The 23,571-nt window shown below is 30.4% G+C and overlaps 2 protein-coding genes and 1 pseudogene across 7 annotated transcripts; 2 read left to right on the plus strand and 1 right to left on the minus strand.

Annotated features, from left to right (window-relative positions):
• The first annotated feature begins 3,127 nt into the window (after window positions 1-3,127).
• TIC22-III (Tic22-like family protein) lies at window positions 3,128-7,993 on the plus strand. 5 transcript variants are annotated; one of them, XR_016341351.1, is made up of 8 exons: window positions 3,128-3,719; window positions 4,217-4,291; window positions 5,450-5,506; window positions 6,744-6,807; window positions 6,896-6,976; window positions 7,301-7,336; window positions 7,460-7,559; window positions 7,669-7,993. XR_016341351.1 is itself a non-coding variant. In XM_022879458.2 (8 exons), the coding sequence occupies exons 1-7, from the start codon at window positions 3,225-3,227 to the stop codon at window positions 7,541-7,543; spliced, it is 888 nt and encodes a 295-aa protein (XP_022735193.1). In that variant the 5' UTR covers window positions 3,131-3,224; the 3' UTR covers window positions 7,544-7,559; window positions 7,669-7,993. The 5 variants fall into 5 exon arrangements, 3 of the variants coding, with proteins under 3 accessions (XP_089615145.1, XP_022735193.1, XP_022735194.1); XR_002690111.2 differs by having other exon boundaries at window positions 7,460-7,555; XM_022879458.2 differs by having other exon boundaries at window positions 3,131-3,719; window positions 6,744-6,803.
• A 6,720-nt stretch (window positions 7,994-14,713) lies between these two features.
• LOC111287953 (xyloglucan endotransglucosylase/hydrolase 2-like) lies at window positions 14,714-16,830 on the plus strand. Its single transcript, XM_022878647.2, has 3 exons — window positions 14,714-15,081; window positions 15,906-16,099; window positions 16,186-16,830. The coding sequence occupies exons 1-3, from the start codon at window positions 14,800-14,802 to the stop codon at window positions 16,583-16,585; spliced, it is 876 nt and encodes a 291-aa protein (XP_022734382.1). The 5' UTR covers window positions 14,714-14,799; the 3' UTR covers window positions 16,586-16,830.
• Window positions 16,831-17,767: 937 nt separating this feature from the next.
• Window positions 17,768-22,783, minus strand: LOC149519023 (uncharacterized; annotated as a pseudogene). The gene is made up of 7 exons (XR_016341352.1): window positions 22,121-22,783; window positions 21,403-21,511; window positions 20,400-21,277; window positions 20,139-20,241; window positions 19,233-20,007; window positions 18,123-18,218; window positions 17,768-17,945 (listed from the first exon to the last, which is right to left on the minus strand). The product of XR_016341352.1 is annotated as an uncharacterized LOC149519023 (transcript).
• Window positions 22,784-23,571: the final 788 nt, after the last annotated feature.

The following is a 23,571-nucleotide window of genomic DNA, read 5'->3' on the forward strand; positions in this document are numbered from 1 at the left end:
GTCTAAGACTATCCATATGTCAAAAGAATAAACATTACACATTAGACTTTTTTTTTGTTAACCAAAGACTTTAGCTTTTATATATTTATGTAAGATTTAGGATATTTTATTGAAAATAAAAGGTAAGTCAATTGAACATTTAAAAGAAACTAAATATAATTAATGCATTGAAATATTTTAAAATTTTTATGAAATTAAATCAATTCATATCAATTTGAAGATAAATAAATATGAATAAATATATTTAATACAGGACACATGACGATAGATAAAAGTTATTCATATGTCAATATTATAATCCATCCACATTGAATATTTTCTTTTTTTGCCAAAAGTTTTGGCTTTTATATATTTATATAAGATTATATAAGCTGTAATTTAAGAGTTGAATATTATAATTAAAAAAATATATAAAATTATTTTATGATGATGGCAATTAAAGTTTTATTACTTTTAATATAAATTTAATTGAAAGTAATTTAGGATAAATAGTAACAAAAAATAAATATAATTAATTTAATTTTTAAAAATAAATAAAATAAAATATAAGACACATGACGATTTCTAAATCATCCACATGTTAATAATATAGGTCATCCACATTGAAAATTTTTCTTTTTTACCAAAGGCTTTTAACTTTTATATATTTACTAGTTTTAAGCCTTGCGATACATGGATATGCAATTTTATATAATATATATATATATATATATATATATAACTCAATTATATATAACATAACTAATAAATTTTATATGAAAAATAAAAACTCTCAATATAAAATAATGGAAAAATAAAAATATTGTAAATTAAATATATACCTATATAATATAAATAAAAATATATGTACCTATATAATATAAATAAGAATGCTTTGTATCATATATTATTTTAATAGTGATATTTATATAAAATTAAATAATATTTAATTCCAAACAATAAAAATTTATTCCATTTAAAATTAATTTTTTGTAGAAACTTTTGATTGCTGCTGCCCCTTGCTTTGGTGCAAGACATCTAGAACTCATAATAACAACAGCAAACCCTTGGATAGGTAGTATCCATTCTTGCATTGTATTCACTAAGGTCAAAGTAGAAAAGTGAATTTATATTCTTTGGCGAATGGGATTGAAACCATATATTACATATTAAATATGGATAAAAATTGTAAAATAAAAGGTAAATAAGAGAGCAAAAACTTGTGCTAAATTCTAACTCCAAATTTAACTAAAAAATCTTATCTTGTTCATATCTATTATTAATCATGAAAAAAAATCTGACAAATTTCTTAATGACTAAGAACTAAAAAGAGATAAAACTTATAAAATTATTCCATTCAAAAATTAAAAAAAAAACAGCTAATATTGAAAATGAATCGATAAATAGAATATGAACATGCATAAAAAAATGAATAAAAGATAAATAAAATCAATCGACAAGCATTACAAAGAAAAAAGTTTATCAACGTAAAAAGATATGTAACTTAGTGATCAAAATTTTCTTGATCATAATAAAATCAATACATTTGGAGGCTTTTGAAGACTAACCTCCTAGCACCCTTAGGTCATGTTTAATATATAGGATAATGGATATGATAGTATAATAATCATTCTGTATTATATTTAGTTTGTATCTAATTAAAAGAGATAAAATTATAAAAAAGATTATCATCCTTTTGGCATAAAATAATTCAATCCTCCCAAAGTGAAAAATATTATTTTTAGTTTATGGTATTAAACTTAAATTTCATATTATACTCTTAAAAATTATATTAATAATTTAAATTGTATAAACTTTGAAAAAAGATAATTTTGACTAATAAATAAATTATCCTATCTTAAACTTTGTACACATTAAACATAAGATATAATAACATTATTTAATCTAACCTTATTCATAATATCATATTATTATATCTTATCATAATTTGTGTGCCAAACATGACCTTAGCATACAAGATTCTATATTTATAATAAGAATTTGAAAGACTTTTATAAATTGAGAGTAATTTATGAAAAAAATTATAATAGATTATTTATTATTTATATAATATATATTTTATTTTGAAAAGTCTACACAATATTTTAAAAAATTCTTATAAGATAACAATTTATACCAATTGTAATTAATACTTATATAGAAAAAAATATGAAAAAAATGTTTCCAGCTAATTAAGCTTTTTATTTTAGGTTTGAATTTTTAGCATTATATGCCTTATATTCATTTAGGTTAATAAATATATAAATTATTCCTTAATTAATTATTAATATTATGGTTATTAAATAGTCAATGCTTTCAAAACATATTTCTTATTTATAGTATATATTTAAAATTAAGAATTGAATTTGATTGAAAATTATTTAAAATAATTCAATTGTAATACATTTATAAAAGGTAAGAATATTGGATGTTTATAAGAAAGTAAATAATTTAATTTAGTCAAATAAATGTCTTTTAAATTAATAAAATGTATATAAAATCAAATCAAAATAATTAAATGTAAAACACGTGATAATTGTTTAAAACAACCTACATGTCAAAAAAAATAAATTATCCTCATTGAATTTTTTCTCTTTTATCAGAAGTTTTAATTTTTATATATTTATAAGATTTTCTTTTTTTTTTTCTTAAAAAAAGTGCAATTTCCTTTGAGTGAATAGAAAGTGTTTGGAGCAATTTATGGAATAACTTATTTAAATGTAAAAGTAAAATTCAAATGTATAGTTCTCAAAATTTTACAAATTTTAATTTATGCAAGAAGTAGATTTTAATTTAGTTGAAAATCAAAATTTCTTCAAAAAATATTAATTTTAATAACAAATTTTTAATGAAAATTTTTATATTCTCAATTTACTCTACAATAATTCACAAAATTATGAGAATTATATTATTTCATATATTTTTTATTTTTTCAATTTTTTCAATTAAATTCATTTTATTTTTTTATTATTTTTAACCTAAAAATGTGTGATTTAATTTAATAAAGATAACTATTTATTTACTTATTAAAAATAAAAAAAAATAAAAACTAAAATAATTTTTTTAACGTTTTGCAGCATTTCCATATCCAGTTTGTCAAATCCTAATTTACAGCACATTTAAAATAACTCTACCCACTGTTTATAGAAGCTCAGGCGCAAACAGGACTTAACTAGTTCAAGTGCTAACAAACCCCAAAACCTCACTCTTTTACTCCAGTCCTTGCGTAAAATTTTCCCGAGAAAATGAACTCTACTAGCAACTCGAAAAACCCTAAAGTTTTCTCTCTGTCCAAACAACCCCCTTCTCTCCTAAACCTCCAGCAAGCCTTCTCTAATCTCCAAACCCACTGCTTTTCTCTCTTCCAACAAACTCACCATCAGTTGAAGGACGCTTTTAACTCCACTTTTTCTCACTTTAATCCGCCTTCTTTTTCTCCAAAAGGCCCAGTTTTTGCTCGAGTTGCTGATTCTAGCAAGACCCAGATTGATTTCAGTAAAAAATCAGGGGCCGCCTTGTCGGCTGAGGCAATAGAAGAGAGATTGGCTGGGGTTCCAGTTTATGCTTTGAGTAATTCGGAGGAGGAATTCATGTTGGTGTCGGGTGTTTCGACTAAAAAATCGCTTGGATTGTTGTGTTTCAAGAAGGAGGACGCTGAGGCTCTTTTGGAACAGATGAAGAGTATGTATCCTCGCATGAGAAAAGGAGGTTCTAAAGTAGTTGCTGTTGCTCTCTGCAAGGTCATTTCTTTCTTTCTTTTTTTCCCTGTTTCTTTTCTTTTTCAAATGCTTTTGTTAGTTTGAATTTTTGTACAAAATGTACAAAAATGTCTGTTTCATTGTTGTGTTTGATACTTGCTTTTTCCTTCCTTCCAGAAGCAAAAAGAAAAGTGCCTTTATATACAAAAGCAAAAGTAACATCTTTGAGTAATTAAAAGTTAAAATTTCGTGAATAACATGCATAATTTTACTTTTTTATGGAAGAATTTGAAAGTTTGTTGAATCTCAGCTGTTTTTCATTTTTAGAGAGAGATGATTATTTTTTACTTTTTACTATTTCTTTTTAGCAACATTTTGAGGAAGCAAAAAGTAAGAAAAAAAAAGCCCGTTATTAGACTGTTAACTTTCTGTGTTTTTTTAATTTGAATTAGTTAGTTTATTGTGTAATGAATTGTTTGTTTGCATTATATGAGTGAGATAAACATTGTAGGAATCAAACTTGGACATGGGTTTTGCAGGTTTTCCAGCTTAAGGTTGATAGTGTGACGTTTAGACTGATACCAGATTCAACTCAGATCAAGAATGCACTTAGAGTGAGTAGTTACTTATAGAATGAGCAGATTTTTCAGTGATTCTCTTTTCGTGGTATGTGGATAAAATGAGTTTAATGCTCTCTATTTTGGGTTCTTATAAGTTTCAAGATCGATGGGACTACATGGTGGAGACTATATGTCTTGTTTTAACTTTTAAAGCTTGGCATCATTTTCAAGCTTAAATAGATGAATCCTATATTCCCTCTTCTTTCTTTCATGTAATAGATGTGATATGTTTTAAAAAACCTTCACAAAGGCAAATGCCTGACATGAGGACTTGAGCCACTGATGATCGTAAACCTTTGCCCACTAGCCCAGAGGTTTGGCTGGTATAACGAAAAGGGATTATCTTATGAATTCTTTTAGTATGAAACTAGTCTACATGTTCTATTGTCCTGGGTGGAGAAACATCATATGTGGAGCCTGATTTGCTTCGGTGTTTGAGTGCAAAGTTCGCTTTCAAGATACTTGTTCTCCTGTGAACCTTTGTAATCGTTGGCTGTGATATCTCTGTTAAATCTTAATTGGTCTTTAATTAATTTTTTTTATGAAAAATTACTTACCTCTTTAGCTTTCGATTTCAAACTGAATGAAGCCCTTATAAGTAGCCAAAGTGTCAGATGTTGACTGCATCAGTAGTTTCTTTTTTTTTTTTTTTTAAATTAAGAAGTGTGCTAGAAAAAGGCTGGTGCATTGCTTAAAAGTAAAATTCTTTACCTATGTGATTCTTAGAAAACCTATTAAGTTTCTACGGATTGAGAGTATTTATATCAAATTATCAACTAAGAAATATAGAGTGAACTTGAAATTTTGGAGGACCCATATTTTGGTTCAAATGTATGTTGAAAGAAATCAAAATAATGCCTTTTTTTTTTTAGATTTTGAACAGTACCAGCTATGGTCATAACATTTATGAGGTCACTTTTTCTTCTCTCTGCATCGAAGGCTGATTATTTTTATTGTTCTTCATTCAATATAGTTTTCTTCCTCTTTTTTTTTTTTCTTGCATGTTTGTGCACATACAGGCAGCAATGCACGTTCCGTGCATGTACTTGTAGAGATTTTTTATCGTTTATGTTTACCTATTTAATTATTGTTTGTAAATTACATATAAAGTGCGTCCGCAAGAAAATTATTGTTTTTTTTTCCTTTGAATAGGAAAGGGAAAGGGCTGGTTTCTCTGATGATGGCTTCGCCGGTGTTCCAGTTTTCCAGGTCCTTTCTAATCATGTGCAGCATGTGTGTGTGTGTGCAATAAGGAATAATCAAATAGCTTACTAAATTATGTGGAAGCTAAAAGTAGTTATGATACATTGTCTAGTAAGAAAACAAATTCTGAAGCAATCTCAGTGTACATGAATTCATGTGCATGTTATGTTTTATTAGTGAGATCTGGCATGCTCTTAATTCTGCATTGTTTCTACTTGCATGTGTATTTTTGTTTATGTCTTTTATTTTATGGGTACATTTCAAAATACATAATCATTACTAGTTGCTGATCACTGTGATTTGAGGATAAAGTGGGAAAAATCAATCTTAATGGATTGTCTCTGATCCTAAACTGAAGTAAAAGTTCTAGAATGACATCCAAAGATGCAGGAGTAAAAATCATTTTTCTTTTTATATAAAAGAGGATAATAGCTATGTTGTAACAAGTGTTGTAGCATGTATTGTTCATGCAACTGTTTGGAAAGTTTTATTTCAAGGGATTTCTATTTTCTTTTAAGTTAATTTTTGTGGTTGAGGTTAAACCTTTTTTATTTTTTATTTTTTTGAGAACGAAGTTAGACTTATTTAACGACTAGGACTTAATCTTAATAGGGTTTTTTGCTATAAGATGTACTTTTATTGATGTAAATGGAACAGTTGAGTTATAATATGCAATAACATTCAAGAATGAGCTGTTTCTTTATTCCCTGGCCTTAGAACCCTCTGCCCCCCACACTCCCCCTCGTTTTCCATTCCTTCCAAGGAGGTCTCATTTGCAGGGTGTCCTAACATGAGGGAATCTCATCCAGGCTGCTAAGTTGATATGTTGTCCGAAAGTGTGATGGCTTAAATTGCTTTGGTCACCTTTTGCCATGTTCTCTAGGTTGAGAGTTGACATTCATTGTCTCCTTATATTTTAGAAATTTACTCTGCAATAACTAGTAATGCCATTGGAATGGAATATGTGATTTATAAAATTCATTAAGCATTTGTGCTGGCTATATATCTTGCTCTACAATTTTCTTCTGTGTCCTGCTCTTTCTTCGCTCTTTCTTAGAATTTGAACCCTTTGCATCGCTGGGCCGTGGAACCTGGTATGTTACTGTTTAGCTGCATTTGCTTTAAACATCATTGCTTGGGAGAACATGGCTGTCCTGCAGTTTTATTTTTTACATTTGTGCGCAAGCACCACTTTGACTTGTTAATTTTAACATTTGGAATTGTTGAAATATTTGGCTTTCAGTCAAAGAGCTTGGTATTAAGAAGTCAAAATAAGAGCTATCGACCATTTTTCTTTAGAAAGGTTGGTAAGTAGATAGCCTTCTTATATATGCAGTATTCATGGATGGTCTTCATCTTATTACTTCCTTCTTATGTTTTGAAATTATTTTTTAGGAGGATTTAGAGAAATCACTTCTGAGAGCTTCCCACCAACAGAATCAACTGAATCCTGCTTTTAGACCAGGAGATATTCAGGTATGTTGCTATTTTCTTGAAAAGAATGCTTAGAACTGTACTTTTTCCCGTTCGCTTAATAAAATTGAATTTGTTCACACACACAAATAATATATTTAGTTGAATCTGGAGTTTAGCTCAGTTGATTCATGCAACCACTTATAAGAGATGGCATTTAACAGGTTTGAGGTTCAAATCTTGGCTTCTATAACACCTTCCCCTTTTCCCAGGCTGTGGCCTCTTTTGCACCAAAAAAGAAAAATAAATATAGTTAGTATAGTATGCTTATTTTTTGAAGATTTAACATTCCATACACTTAACAAATTTATATTAAAACATTTACAGGTTGCTGTTTTTGAGGAAATAATCAAGGGGATGAAAGTAAGTTGCTGCTTTAATAATTTCCATTCAACAGCTTGCTTCTAGTATAGAAAATGGAGCTTTAGGGAGAAGAAACATTTGTTGTTTGATCTGTAAATCTATAACGATAATCAAAATTTGCAGGATAGTTCTACGTCAACATGGGATGATGTTGTTTTCATTCCTCCTGGTTTCGATGTTTCAACTGATCCCACCCAACAACAATAGCCAACTGCATGAGTAGGTGATGACATCTTTGGCTAGACTAACTTTCTATGCTTGCTTCCTGTTTTTATTGATATTCTAGGATGAACTCGTGTCATGCAATATTCGTTCATGTTAAAACTATGCAGATGGTATGGCCGGATTACCGATTATGCTGGTCTTCTTCGCAAGCTTGGGGTGCTTGATGCTCTTCCCTTGATTAGTTCTGATCTGGTCATGTTTGCCAGATAAGGAAGATATAATATTTGTGTATCTTCCATATCATTTGGTTTGTGGATTGTAGTTTGGATCTGATACTTGAAAGAAAAAGGGAAAGAAGAAAAATTAGGCCCATTAATCATAGTTTTGAGTAGAGAGAAATGATTAAAGGTGTTGCAATTTGACTTTCAGAGACCTGGTAATCCCAACTCCTAAGGTGAGGACACGATCAATTGAGCTAATGCTTAAGGTCCATTACTGGTGTTTTTAAGCTCTAAAAGGAGATTTAAATGCTTTTTTTTTTGGGGGGGGTGGGGGGGGGGGGGGGGATTAAGGTGAGGACATGATCAATTAAGCCATGCTGGTTCAAGGTCCATTAGTGTTTTTTTTTAAATCTAGAAAGAGATTTAAAAGCTTGTAAATTATTTTTTTACAAATGAAATGGTAACTTAGAAATAAGGGAAGAGATAATTTTGGGAAAAGGGATAAATTTGTAGATATTAAGACCATGAATGTGATATTGTTGAGTGAAGGATTAGCGAAGGAGAAAAAAATATTAAAATACTAAAAATGTTTCGAAATTAGTCCACTTTATTAAATATATTTAATAAATGTGAATAAATTTTATTATATTGGAATCTGATCATTAAATAAAAAAAAAAAAAAAACCACCTAACTTGTTCAAAGGAAAATATATTCCCCTCCAAACAGCTATCCTATCAATGGAGCTGGACAACTTATAATGATGATCATTTGTTAACCAGTACAACATTGTAGGGGAAGGGTGCTGTCACTTTTGAGACAATTATTTATTGTAATTTGGCTGCTCTATTGCTAAAGTATGTCCACTTTATGTCATGGGAGGGACCTTTGCCTCTGCCCATCATCTGCTTAATTGATTAACAATGTCGTTTTCTGATATTCTTGTTGCTGAAGATTAGGCATTACATTTTTATTATACTACTATTTGACATAGTAAAATCATGGAGCAGTTCTTCTGTTTGATTTTGATATATCAGTTTTTTTTTTTTATTATCAGTATTTAACAGCCATTACTGTTAAATGAGGTCTGATCAAAGTTAGCGGTAGTCTTCAACATGAGACCTTCAATTTTTAAGTCGATTCTTATATCATTAAACTAATAATTCATTGGTTTAATAATATAATTTTACATATAAACTCTTCAACGAAAACATTCATACTTGTTGAGAAGAAAATTTAAGATTTTTTCTACATTTTCTCTTTGATGAGTTCATTTCAATGCTGAGAATAAGATGAAATTTGATTATGAAAAAGTAATAATTTATTAATCTCAAACTATATTACATAGCTTTTTCCACAAAGGATGAGAGCGAACAAAATTGTACTAGCTATTTGTTGAATATTATATAGTTTAATTGAAAATTTGTTTTGATAAAAAAATTCAGAATAAATAAATAGATTGTTTAATTTTTTAAATCAGAATAAAATATATTATATTTAATAGTTTAAGATAAATAATTATAAATTATACATTTAAAATGATCTTAATAAATTTAAAATATTTTTATCAAAAAAAAAACGAATATTAATCTTTACTAATTAAAATCTTATTTCATAGAACTGATAAAAGGGTTAATATAAAAAATATATATAGTTTCTTTTCATATCGAGAAAAAAAAGATTTGTCAAATACAATCATTCATCTCAAATCTCACATCTTTCTTGAACTGGCATTTTGACCCAATGATTCATGTCCACAACCAAAAGCTGTTGCCCTTAGTCCGAGGTTCCACACCTAAATAATCCACTAGCAAATACTAAAAAAATAGCAGATTAAGAATATAGTTTGAGTTTCAGATAAATATTATCTTTTAAAAATAATTTTATAAATTAATTAAATTAAAATTTAAATTTTAAACATTTTTATTTTAATTATCTTTTAATATATCTTAATTATCTCCTTTAATATTTCCTATTCAAAAATTCAAACTCAAATATTTTAAACTAAAATTTTAAACTTTAAGGTCTCATTGGTTGATGTAATCCAATGTAATGGGAATTCATTCTCATCCTACCTCAATTTCATTCGTGGTTAAAACAACATTTGATAACTATTAATAATATTTTGACAGATCAAAACAAAATTCCATATAATAAAAATGAATTCTCCTCGCATTAGATTATGTGGCTTAGAGAATCCTAATTGTCTGATGTTCCATTGAAGATATATCGGCAAACTAACAGTTGAAGTAATTTTCATTTAGCAAGGATAAAAACAGTTTTTGTGAGTGTTGATGAAGGAAACTCAAATTCCAAGAAAATGTTGGTCATTCCCGTTTAACAGGGGCATTCACATACAATGATGATGATAATGATGATGTTTTTGTTGCCATTGCTATTTCATATTCAAAAGCAAAGGAATCAATCCCGCGTCCAATGTGACAGTCCAATTACAATTGGATTCTTTGAAAATTGCAATCATAAAGGGCCCCCACTGTCAATCTCACCGCCGCGCTTGCTTCTTAGGTTGGTGAATTACATATATTCAGCTATCACCTATTATCAACCAACATTCATAAAATCATGTGCATGCACACACACTTCTCTCACGCATTTTTTCAACCACTTAATATACACACCATCCTCCCTTACATACCCCATGAGATTTTCCATCTTCATATATATATATATATATATATATATATGTATGTATGTATGTATGTATGTATGTATGTATATATATTCAAAACTTGGATAGGATTTCTTACATAAATTATTAAAAATTGAAATGAATTTCATAAATTTTGTAAACGAAATTTATTTCGAACATAGAATCACAAAATTAATATTTGAAATATAAAATCATTTACCTGGTCATGTTTTACTTTAATTAAACTAAAGAACAAATTTGAACATGCGAAAAAAAAAGAACATGGTGTCAAATGTCAGCTACTTAAATATACGAAGCTACATAGTTGTTTGACATTGTTCTCATTTTTTTTTTCTTTTAAATGTAGATTAAAGCTTGAATCTTAAATTTTTCTTAAATCTCCTTAGAACAAATCAAATGTACTTGTATTAGAAATTCGAAATCAATAATTAAGTTATTGTAGGTTTTTTTAAAGGAAGCCGCATTTTTAAGAAAAAAAAAAGATTATAGGTGTTTAAATTTAAATTTAAGAGCTGATGGATACCACCTCTTAAAACCTAATTTAGCATTATAGTTGAAAGTAGCTTTTGCATTCAAAAGTTATTTTTGATTCAAAAACTCAATGTTTAACAACAAAAAAAGAAAATGGCTTTTCAATTTAAATATCAACTTTGCCAACCCAAATAAAAAAAAAAAAAAAAACTCCTTAATTGGTGTTTTTACAATGAAAAAATGTGCTTGAGATAGGAAATTATTATATTATCTCTAAATTTCTAATATTTTATTATTTTATGTGTATTTTTTAAGGCATTTTAATTACTCATAATATTTTTTCACAACAATTACAAGCACTTTTCTAATGACATTTTTTAAATGCATTTTTTAATCTAATTTTTTTAACCACAATGTTAATGCTAAACTAACACTAAAAATAATTATATGAATCAACTGAATTAAGCTTCGAGTTCAATTTTTATACTTTTTGATCCCTTTAATTTTAATTAATTAATTAATTATTAGTGTTTCTTAATCCCAATGCAGAGAATAAAGTGTGAATTACAGCTGATGTTCCCCATCATTTATTGAAAGGAAGATATTACAGATTCAAAATATCAAAAAAAAAAAAAAGATAAGTTTTATACTATTACAATTAATTAATGTCATTAAACTCTTTTTCATCTGTAGCTGCATACAAGTAGAGAAGCATTGAACATTTCCTTCATTTTTCTTGGATGTGCATGGCTGGACTCTTTACCCATTACCCACCTACTTATTACTTTCTGTCACCATGAATATTTCATAATTATAAGTTCTTCAGTTTTTTTTTTTTTAAATCTAGTTAAGGATCATGCCTATTCCATTTTTTTTAAATCTTTTAAAATTTTGTTTATCAATTCGATTCCTATATATAGCTAGCTCATGGTTTTATTGTGTTTACCAATAATTTGGTGCAAAACAATGGCTTTGGAGAAAGGGGATCTCAATCTTTAATGTAAATGTCTATATGCATTAATGTTGGTGATGGTCGTTGCTCTTGTTAAATATTCCACCACACCCATTTGTTTAATTGTTTTTATTTTTTATATTATGGTGAATGGGCCATCTAGGGGAAAGAAACCAACAAAGTGAGAAAGAGACAGAGTGATCATGGAGTTTGGGGAATAATCATGTACCTTTGTTATATTTTCTAACAATTTTAATTTATTAATTATTTGTGAAGAAGAATAATTACAAGGGTATAATAATATATCTTTCATATCTAATGTGAATATAATTATGCAACACTAATTGCATTCCAGCAGTAAAGCATATTCGATCCTACCTATATAATTTTAGATCTCATCATTTATTGTAAACCATTGCTATATAAATATAAATATAAATATTATAATATATAAAATTTATCCATTTATTTTAAAATTTGAATTCGAAACTTTTAAAATGAAACTTTAAACTCTGGTTGTTCAGATATGTTAATGTTTTCATTGTTCAGAAAGAAAAAATTTTTTGAAACTAAAACGGGAAATTAATGTTAGTATACCATATTATTCACAAATGGAATGGAGATAATAAATAATAATTTACTAAATATTTATTTCTTGTGAATAGTAAAATTGTCAAAAGATAGTCGGATTTGTTCAACACTTGGAATTTTTCTAGTAGAATATGATGTTTTAACTACTAGCTAGGTGATCACATTGAAAATCAAGAGAATAATTTTTATGACAGAAGATATATATATATATATATATATATATATATGTTAGAATTTTTTTTTCATGGGAAAGGAATCCAAGATTTAAAGGTATTATTTAGATATGATAATTTTATATTTTTATTATGTTTGTTTAATATTAAAAATATGTAAAATATAAAAATTATCGTATTATAATTCGTGTTAACTCGTAAAATATGAAATATATTTTTAAATTTTTGTTAAATTTTAATAGTTTTATTAAAATTTTAAATCGTATTATTTTCGTACTATATTATCGTATCACGTCTAAAATTATTAGGTATAATATTACCTAATCAGGTTTATATTTTCCAGTAAATTGTCTCAAACAAATACATTTTACAAATGCTGATTTTTCCTTTTCTCAGCCGAGTAAACTGATGAGCACCATTGCTTTGCTATGAAAGCAATGTGACGATAAAGCAATGTGATGATAGAATTAAACATGGGTTTCCTCCTATTGCTTTCTAATGATAGTAACCATTTTCTCACTTTTCGAAGATAAGTCACCAAAGAACTGTTTCTCTCTTTTTTATAACAATCAACATTTTCCCAAAGTAAAAAAGCAGATAGGTGCATTGCCTCTTAAAGATTGTTTTACAACTGTTAGTTCACCTCATCTGCGTTGAGAATCGAACCCATGAGTGATTTCACACCTCACCTAAATTGGTTCCATTATTAAGAGCTTGTAAAAAAGTTGATGATAAAGAAGAGGTCTTCAAATTTTAAAAGTTTTAGATTTCAAGTTTTAAGCTTTTTTACATCTGTATTTAATCTAATTTTATGTTAGTTTATTAATTTATTTTTGTGATTTATTTATTTTCATATCATATATGTTAAAAATTATTTGATCATGACTATAATTTTTAAACGGACATATGATTTCATAATTTAAAAAAAAAAATTTTATTTAGCTTTGTAGAGTTGGCCATTTGATTTTATCCACAATGCTAACATTCGTTCACATCACATGATCATCACACTTTCAAAAAAATTCTATAAAATTTGAGAAAAAAAAAAGTTGCCAAATTCAAATTCTATGTGCTTTTTGTGCATACAAGTACAAGTCATGCAAAGCCTGCCATGCACCTAAAAATTGAAGATTTTCCATGCCTAGAAATTATGACGTTGGAAACATGGAAGAACAATCTCCATAATTCTAGCAAAATTGTGTAGCCTAAGATATTTTATTTTGAAGTTGTGTTAATATCAAAAGTGGTTTTAATTGCTTTGAGCGATAAAAAATAATAAATTATTTATCTAAGAGTTTGAAATGTGACACATTTCAAAACAAAAACCATAGGCAACGGTCAAAAACAACGGTACATTTCATATTAAAAACAAAACTTTAGGTTTCTCGTGACTCTCATAATTATTCAAAGATTATTCCCAATTTGAAAGAAAACCCATTAAAACCAATGACATGTCTAAATCAAAATGAAATTAGAGAAGAATTACCAAGTTAGATTATAACTCAAGATATTATTTTTGTAATAAAACAGTTATAATTTGAGAACAAAAAATTTTCTAATATTAAGATTTAAATACCTAATTTATTAAAAAAAATTTATAATTATATAAATCAATTAAATTATATCTTTAACTAAGATATGGATTTAGACACACGCCAAATGTTGAACGGCTAAAATCACATAATCGGTGGTCCCTTTTACTAAAACACTTATGCTTCCATACAAGATCGAGTTGTAATCCACCACCTGTTTTTTAGCAATCATAGTGAAGGACACTTAACTCATTTCCTTGGGGACAAAATCATTGTACATGGTTTATCTCACAAAAAACCAAACCAAAACCCATGTTTTAATTTTAGTTTTGTTTATTTATGTGAAGTTTTAATTTCCCTTTGCTAAAAACCAAGAAAAGTTTCAAAATCACCCACCTAGAGGCTCAAACGAAAGCTTCCGAGGTTCCAGCTTTGATCGTATGCTAAGTTGGCACCAGCTTTCGACCAGGCTCTCCTCCAGTTATTCCCTCACGCGTTACCCCACCACCACACCCTTCCCTTTCCCTCTTTCTTTCCAAATCTCTTCTGCTAATTAGCACTTCTTTTCCTATATAAATAGCCCTCTTTGAAAACTCAAACCCCACTCAAGATATTCACAAAACAACTCTCCCCTTCTCTCTTTTTCTCCATCTGTCTTTAGTTTTGAGATTTTCCATAGGTAAGAAGAAATGGGTTCTTCTTGGAATGGTGTTTCCATGTTTGTGCTGGTTGGTTTGGTGGTAAACTCTTTGGTAGTTGTTGCCTTTGCTGGTGACTTGTACCAGGATTTCGACTTAACCTGGGGTGGCAACAGGGGTAAGATTTTCAATGGTGGGAAGCTTCTGTCTTTGTCTTTGGACAGGGATTCAGGTTCAGGTTTTCAGTCCAAAAATGAGTATTTGTTTGGGAGAATTGATATGCAGCTCAAGCTTGTTGCTGGCAACTCTGCTGGCACAGTAACTGCTTATTATGTATGTTAAAAAACAGTACTAATTTCTTCGTTCTTTTACCTTTATTTTAGCCTTTCAACTTCATAATAAAATGCCTTTAGGTTTGATTGGCTTGTAGAATGATTAGTCCTGGCCTACTCGAAAACACCTTTAAGAATTATTAGTGGGTAAACAGAAGTGAAAGTTGAAGGGCACCTATCAACTTTCAAGACCATGGATTTTATATGAAAAAAGAAATTATTCATTCACAAGAATGAACTTATTATTGTCTGCCACATTAAAAAAGTCACAAAAATATGGTATGGTCATACTATTTTTCTTTGAACCATCCTATCTTGTGACCTTTTCTAACAAGGCAAGAAACATTAGATTAGATACCCTACTCCACTTTTAATTTTTACATGTTTTTCCAGTGTTTTTAATTATTTTCCTTTTTATAATATATAAAATATAAAAATTATCATATTAAAATTTATGTAGACACATTAAATATTAAGCATTTTTTATTTTGACTAAACTTACATAATTTTTATCAAAATTTTAACCTATCACTTTTATTTCATTCTTGTCTTGTCTAAAATTGCAAGTTTACCTTTTCAACTCTATTTATCATTTTCATGTTCAAACATCAAATTTTCTTTTCTCCTAAAATGACAAGTACCATGCGGGGTCAAAAAAGTTTGTCCTGCCTATTGAAGTTCCAAGCCATTTTTTTCTCGTAAAATATAGTAGCATGTCATCAAACATGTATTACATACATGTTAAAAGTGATTCTTCATGAAGACTTGACAAGTTTTTCTCTTACGTTTGCAAGTAATTTAACTATTTTTTTCTTCTTTTTGCAGCTGTCTTCTCAAGGGCCAACTCATGATGAGATCGACTTCGAGTTCTTGGGGAATCTTAGTGGTGACCCCTACGTTTTGCACACCAATGTCTACACTCAAGGCAAAGGGAACAGAGAGCAGCAATTTTATCTCTGGTTCGACCCCACAAGAAACTTCCACACCTATTCTATTATTTGGAAGCCCCAACACATAATGTGAGAGCAACCCACCAATGTCTTTTTAATGTCTGTTGTCATAAAATAGTTCTAACATTCTATATTTTTTGGTTTTGTCTTGTCAGTTTCTTGGTGGATAACATTCCCATTAGAGTATTCAAGAATGCTGAATCAATTGGTGTGCCCTTCCCCAAGAACCAGCCCATGAGGATTTACTCTAGCCTGTGGAATGCTGATGACTGGGCAACAAGGGGTGGATTGGTGAAAACCGATTGGACAAAGGCACCCTTTACAGCATATTACAGGAACTTCAAAGCCAATGCTTGTACTTGGTCTGGAACCGCTTCATCTTGTGCTTCCACAAGCTCAAACTTGGATGGAGCATGGGAAACCAATGAGCTCGAAGCCCCTGGCAGAAGAAGATTGAGATGGGTTCAAAAATACTTCATGATCTACAATTATTGCACTGATTTAAAACGTTTCCCTCAAGGTGTCCCTCCTGAGTGTAAGCGTCCAAGGTTCTGAAAGATGGAAAGAAATGATCTGTTGGCTTAAATCTGAGGGTTTCTGTAATATAGTTAATGGTTGTGTATTCTTTCAGTACGTCCTCCATGCATTCAAGTTTCACTCAACCGGATGCTTAGGGGTCGAATAAGTTATATTTTTTGTTTCTGCCTTTTTTTTTGTTGGTTTTGAATTTTAATAATCTTTTGAGGTTTGAAGATGGCTGTAAATTCGGTTGCAGATAATAAAATTTCCCGTTTCGATAATCAACATAGCTCTGCAAAGATTCATTGTTTTGTTTTTGTTGGATGTTAGGGGACAGAATAATCCTCTTGACTGGAAATTCTATACAAAAGCAGAGATATCTATAGAATTTATTTCTAGGTTCTTGAAATTTAAACGATTTGTAGCTTTTCTTATGCTGCCTATGATTTCAATCTTAAGAACATGACCAACAATTGTCATAAGTAATTCCCCTCAGCACAGTTACTTAATCTCCCGTGACCATCAAAATAGAATTTTAAACTCTAATAGCAGGAATGTAGACGATGTCTCATTGCATAAATTAAAATTTACCAAGTTTTGGCTCATTAAAAAGAAATTTTGTATATTGAAATATATTTATTTTGTGTAAAACACAAATTATTGTCATATTTATCAAAACAAAACACATTTTTTAATTTTTATCAAATTTATATATAACTTTTACTAAAATTTTAAACCATAATTTTTTTTTTATCGTTTTCGAACTTTGTCACTGTCTTTAACATGTAACATTAACAGATGTATTGAGAATAAAAGGCAAAAAAAAAAAAAGGAACTCAAAGCCAAGTGTCCTAGGTAGGCCGAACACATTATGGGCAAACTTATGGAACTGAAGAACTGTCAGAATAAATTATAGTCCTATAGAAGAAAGGATAAGGCTCTCCTGAGAGGATGTATCAACTTTCAGCAGCTTTACATGGCCGAAATGAGCAAGCTGCCTCTATAATCTAAACATTATCTTGAAATAACCATCAGACACGTGAAAAGGGTGTGGTTTGAGTATGACCGATCATGTCAACTTAAATTTGATCCAAAAATGCTTTCATAAGTGTGCTTCTGGTTTCTATAAAATCAAACCAATTGTCTATAATTTGTTAATTTTTGTTTGTTATATCCAATCCCAAAAGAGAAATAGAATTATACAAAAACTTTAAGCATTTATATTTTTGAAGGTCAATCATTGTCCATAAGACAATTGGATATGCAATACAAGACAAACATTCGTTTACTCAGTATTTTCCTCTTACTTTGAAACTATTTGTTTGATGAGTTGGCTATTGGAATGACTTGTTCTTCAACATAATTAGCAAATCTCACAGTTGGCCGCCGTCCACATTACATGAACAAAAAGAAACAAGATCGTTGCACAAGCATTAATTAAAATGCTTGAAATATAATTGAGAATCTGTAGCAATTCAGCAGGAGGGGTTTTTCGGAATAGGGCAAGGGGGGGGGGGGGGGATGGTTTCGGAGATGCCCTTGTACGGAGTGCAAAGTGCAAGCTATACTTACTGGGGTTCTGCAGTGAATGTCTAGATCATAGTTCATTTGGCTGAGATGGGTTTTGGCGAGTTCTTCAGCATCAGAGGCTTTCTTGCAAGCTTCTTTAGCCTGAATTGACCATATCACGGATTTAGCACGAATTTCTATAGTAATGTTAATCTATGGAGGATATGGATAGTACTGAAATGAAATCAAAATAGTAAGAATATTAAAGATGCTGGAAAGCAGGATTCAACATATGCACTATTACCGGATAAGCTAATATGGTAAAGAAGTCAACAAGATTATTAATGCAATAGCAGCAAGTGCAACATAGCTAAATATCTCAAACATACAGCCATTTTGGTTATTTATAGTAGTTGCACGTGGTTTTGATTGATTTCTAGAAACCAGGCATTATAAACTAGTTCAAATGTAAGTATGCGACATTCATGATTATCAACAAAGCTCTGCTGCTTTTCCTCTGGATAGCTATAGGATGACCATTCCAAAATGAGCGGATGGACCTTCCCCCATTAGCTTCAAATGTCAAGTCTAGCACTTATGTCGACGTGCAGCATGATAAGTAGGCCTCTGAGTTATAGTAATTTTAATCTAGTGGAACCACAAATACAGGAAGCATTCCATTATTATCAGGCAAGAGTTATCACCACTTGATGCAATGATTTTATTTTAAAATTTTCTTAAGTGGTTCCAAACCATTGAAACTTTCTTTGTCATACTAAGTATGCTTTAGAGCCTATTAATGAAGTGAAGTATCCAAAACTTTTAAGCTAGTAATAAGCTGTCACTGGAAGAACCAAGTTATTATAATTTTCCACAAGATTTTGTATAATTCTAGCCAAGTCATGTGGGACAAACAGGAGAACAAAAAGGTGTTGAAATTGGAAACATGTTTGATCCTTATAGATTACATTTTCCCTGCCCTCCTTTTCACCATGCTTACAAAACGTTGGCTAAACCTACGAAATGGGTAGCCTGAATCAAGATAGCATGCAGTATGGTCAAGCAAATGTATAAATTACCAACCATTAAGCATTTCTTAAAGGGAGATCAAAATTACCATGTTAGCTCACTATATTTGAACAAAGTATGAAGGATAAGAGTTCATGTCATATTCATCTGATTGATGCAAATACTAGGCTGATCTTTAGCACCAAAAGCAGATTTTTCCAACATATTCCGTAGGCATGACAATTCTTTAATCAAATCTAAAGCCACTTCTTCAGCATCTTGCATCTGATTTCTTGAGAATTCAAATGACCTCTCTGCATGAAGCCGAAAAGAACAGTTCAGACAAGTACAAATACCTCTGCATCCATGTGGATTTCTTTTAAGGATTCCCTTTTTGAGACCAGCAGCAGGAATTCCAGGAGGAATAGAGGCTTCAACAAAGCTATCAGCTTCAATTTGCTTTTCACTGTTCGCACATTCCTCAGCAGACTTTATGCAGTGCTCTTCAGTTTCGAGAAGTAACTGACAAGACCCTGATTTAGCATGTTCTTCTCCTGGCAATAGTCTAGAATTGGTAAGAGAGGCCGATGACATGGCTGGTGGCTCAACTACATTTTCCAGGCTAGTTTCTAACTTCTGATTTGTATCCATAGCAGCAGGTTTAACAAGGTAGCCCTTTTCCTGTTGTGCATCCATTATCATTGGGGAATCAGCTACTTGTTTAGGAGGAGATCGTGTCAGTTTATGGTTGGATGAACATCTCCTAGCAGTTTCTGCAGACACAGGCAGCATAATATCATCACCAGTATAATGCTCCACAGAACAACTTTGACCATTGAAAGTTTCCATGCATGTGTCTCTTCCAGAAGTAAAGAAGGGTGAAAGCAACTTTTCTTAGGAACTCTTCTCAACTTTCAGTGACCGATCATTTCCAGAAGCACCTAGTAAAGCATCCAGGAAAAATATTACAAATACTTAAGCTCCAAACTAATTCTAAAACAATAGAATTATGTGAAGGGGAGATGCGGGTGAAGAGTGGAAGAGATAACCTAGGAAATAAAGCAGGACTCACAGGAGTAATCATTTGTTATGTCTTTCCAAAACGGAAGCAATCTTCTATAACTGAATGAGCCAGGAATGTTAGATAACTTCAGATGCAACCGTGGGTTTGGAACCTATTTAACATCACAATCCCAATTACATTAGCATGTATGTTTTTGAAGTTTCATCATTAATTAGTGCAAATGCTAATGTACCTATAGATTTGGCAAAGTACACACTGTGCAAATGAGCTAACATAACTGAAAATACTGGAAGGTTGATAGCATTTTACCAACTTGTTCTTAGGACTTGAGTCTAGGCTTTTATCACTATCTTTACCATTGTTTCTGTGAAAGGTTTCATTTGTTAACTTTTCAATAGTGTGACCAATGCCTTGTGAAAGACAATCCCCTCTGTTTCCTCTGTTATCATCAGTCTCAGATCTAATACACATGTCAGAATCTGTTGGTGTCATCGACATACGTTCTCCATTCAAGTCTTCAACTTGTTCCACGACTTCAGCATCATTGTCAACTCTTTGCTGTAAACTGCATTTTCTATTTCCTTCCACTTCAGACAAAGCAGGATTCACAGACTTCAGTTGTTGAGCTTCAAAACAATGACAAATAGTGGCTTTTGGCATCCCTTCAACCTCCAACTTCTTTGGATCATTGTTAGAATTTAGTGTAACTTCGTCATAATCACAAGACTCACACTTATCGCTAACTGTGGACAAAATCTGATCCAAAACTACTATATTTTGAGCATTGCAAGGAGATGCAACATTACTTTTTGCAACCTCACCATCATCCATCAACATTTTATCACTAGAAACCACACCAGCTAAATTTTCCTTGTCGAAATGAGAATCCTCTATACTTGAACATGAATCATGTTTCAAACAATTCAAATTCTGGTCTTCACAAGTAACTTTTAACTCAAGTTTCTGAATCTCTTCATCAACATGTGGCATTGAGGAAGACTCATTGACCCGTGAGGTGAGGGAATCAACTGACACCATGTTCAACTCCTTACCAGAATCACTGTTATGACCGTCCAAGGAGCAGCCAGTTGTGTTAGATTTATCTGGCAAAGTTTCTTGACTATTTGAAGCCAACAATTGCTTCTGTTCCAAACCCTTCTCAGTTATTTGACAATGACCCATTATTGGGAACCTGTAAAGATCATATACAAGAATGTTTTAGTGTCATAGTTTTAAATATCGTTTCCATTTTGTCACCATGTGCAACCAAAGTTTGAAAAGAGAACAGAAGCAAAGAGAAAATGAGCAAAGGAATTACGAGAATAATCCTTTTCTATACCCATCAAATAAGGAAGCAATCTTCTGTAACTGAATGAGCCTGGCCTTTTGAAAAGCTTCACTCGAGAACATTGTTTAAGAACCTACTCCAAAACAGATAGGCAACCAGCATTACTAAAAATCACTAATAAGTGTATAGGCATTACATAAAATTATAACACATTATGCTTGAATAGAAAATTCATTTATTCAAATTATGCAACAATTTGAACATAATTTTAACATATAGAGTCGCATAAAGGAAAATATATGCTGAAAATTTAAAGATTGGCTATCTTCTTTTTTTTTTTTTTCTACTTTTTTTCATTAATAACGAACAAATGACTAAAATGCAACATCAGTTCTAACATAAATGTTTTATATAAATTAAAATGATCCATTGTTTCTCTCAAGAAAATATTACTAATTTATTTCGCATTTAAGCTCGATTTTTTTCCCCAAATGTCAGTATCAAAAACATACAATTTGAATAAGAAATTTGTTCATTTGATCCATGTAGTGGAGATGGTATCGAACAGGTCACGGATTGAAATCCTAGTACTTTCCTTATTCTTATACTACGGTCCCTTTGTAAAAAAAATATACATTTTGAGAAGCCAAGTCCAGAAAGAAAATAAAAGCCAATAGCAAAAGTAACAATCAAATGTTAAATGATAGTCATTTAAATAAAAATTCGATAGTGAAAATCTTACTGTTTTGATTGAATAATTCATGCCATTTCTCTCCTCGTGAGAGCCCTTTTCCGTGCATCCCTCAAGTTTCTGTAAGTTTTCACTTGGCTTCTTTTCTAAAAATTCATCTGAAAAGTCATTTCCATTTCTTCCCATTACTTGTTTGGCTCCAAATATCTCAGCATCCGGTGGCGTTGACTGCACAAAATCCTCATTCGACATATCCAACTTTTTAAAATCCCCATTTTCACACGCTTCTTGATTTCCATCAAAACAATTCCGAGCAACCTCACTCTTTCCCAGATCCTTAGTGTCATCCGAACAGTTGGGAATTACCCCATTAGTGGAAGAGGGAGAGAAGACCCGTCTTAACTGGAGATCTTTGACGGAAACGGAAGATAAATCATAGCCCACCGATGAATCTTCAGATGGAGAGCTATTTTTTCGTTTTTTGATACAGAGTTTCGGATCTCGGTGGTGTCCGCCGCGGCTGAAGTTGGGTCCGGATTTGCCTGACCGGTTGCGATGAAGATGGATCTGGAACTTGCTACGAGTGAAGATTCCTGTTAAGGAATGGGTCGTCGGAAGGGATAGTTGCTTCCGCTTCTTGGATATTTCCTTTAACTCTGCCATTGGTAAACCCTCAGCGAGAAATAGTGAGACCGAGAGTGGAACGGAGATGAAAGGGGCTTGGCGGGAAATGTGAGACGATGAGCATATGTAGGGCGGGGAAGCATATCTGAGCTTGGCGGGAAATAATATGGGTTTGGGCCGTATGTTTTATGAGCTGGCTTCAAGCACAAGCAGGGTTTTAGTAAGAAAACACAATAATTTTTATATAAATTTTATATTTTAAATGTATTTTGTATTTTCATTATCAATTAGTTTAGCTGCCAAACATAATTCATATTATATAATTTAATATATATAGAGAATGATCAATTTATATTAATATAAAACTAAAAAATTTTATATTTTTTTAATAGTGATATCAACGGATCCGACGATGAAATTAAATAATTTTTTCCCTTTTTTTATTTATTTCTCTAATCTTTTGGACATATTAAAATTAATGACAAAAAATATGTAAATATTTTTAATTTTATATTAGTTTAAGTTAATTTCAAATTTTATATATAAAAAAGAGACCACTTATATTAAGAATTACATTTTTTTTATTGTTGGATAAAATGACTAATAATTAATTCGAATGGACGGTAAGATTAATTTTGATAAGATTAAAAATAACAGTGATAATGAGATTAGTTATTGATTAAAATCAATAGTGAAATATGTATTTAGATATAAATGAAGTGATAGTATTGAGATGGAATATGATAAGAAAAGAAAATATATTTGTTTATTATTTATTTATATTAAATTTAAAGTTTTTAAAGGTCCTTTTAAAAAACATTAATTATTTAAGATATATTTAAAAATAATAATAATAATATGATGAAATGGAATGTTAT

The sequence above is a fragment of the Durio zibethinus genome, chromosome 4 (assembly GCF_047325235.1).
Source record: "Durio zibethinus cultivar Kanyao isolate XHJ-2024 chromosome 4, ASM4732523v1, whole genome shotgun sequence".
NCBI lineage: Eukaryota > Viridiplantae > Streptophyta > Magnoliopsida > Malvales > Malvaceae > Durio > Durio zibethinus.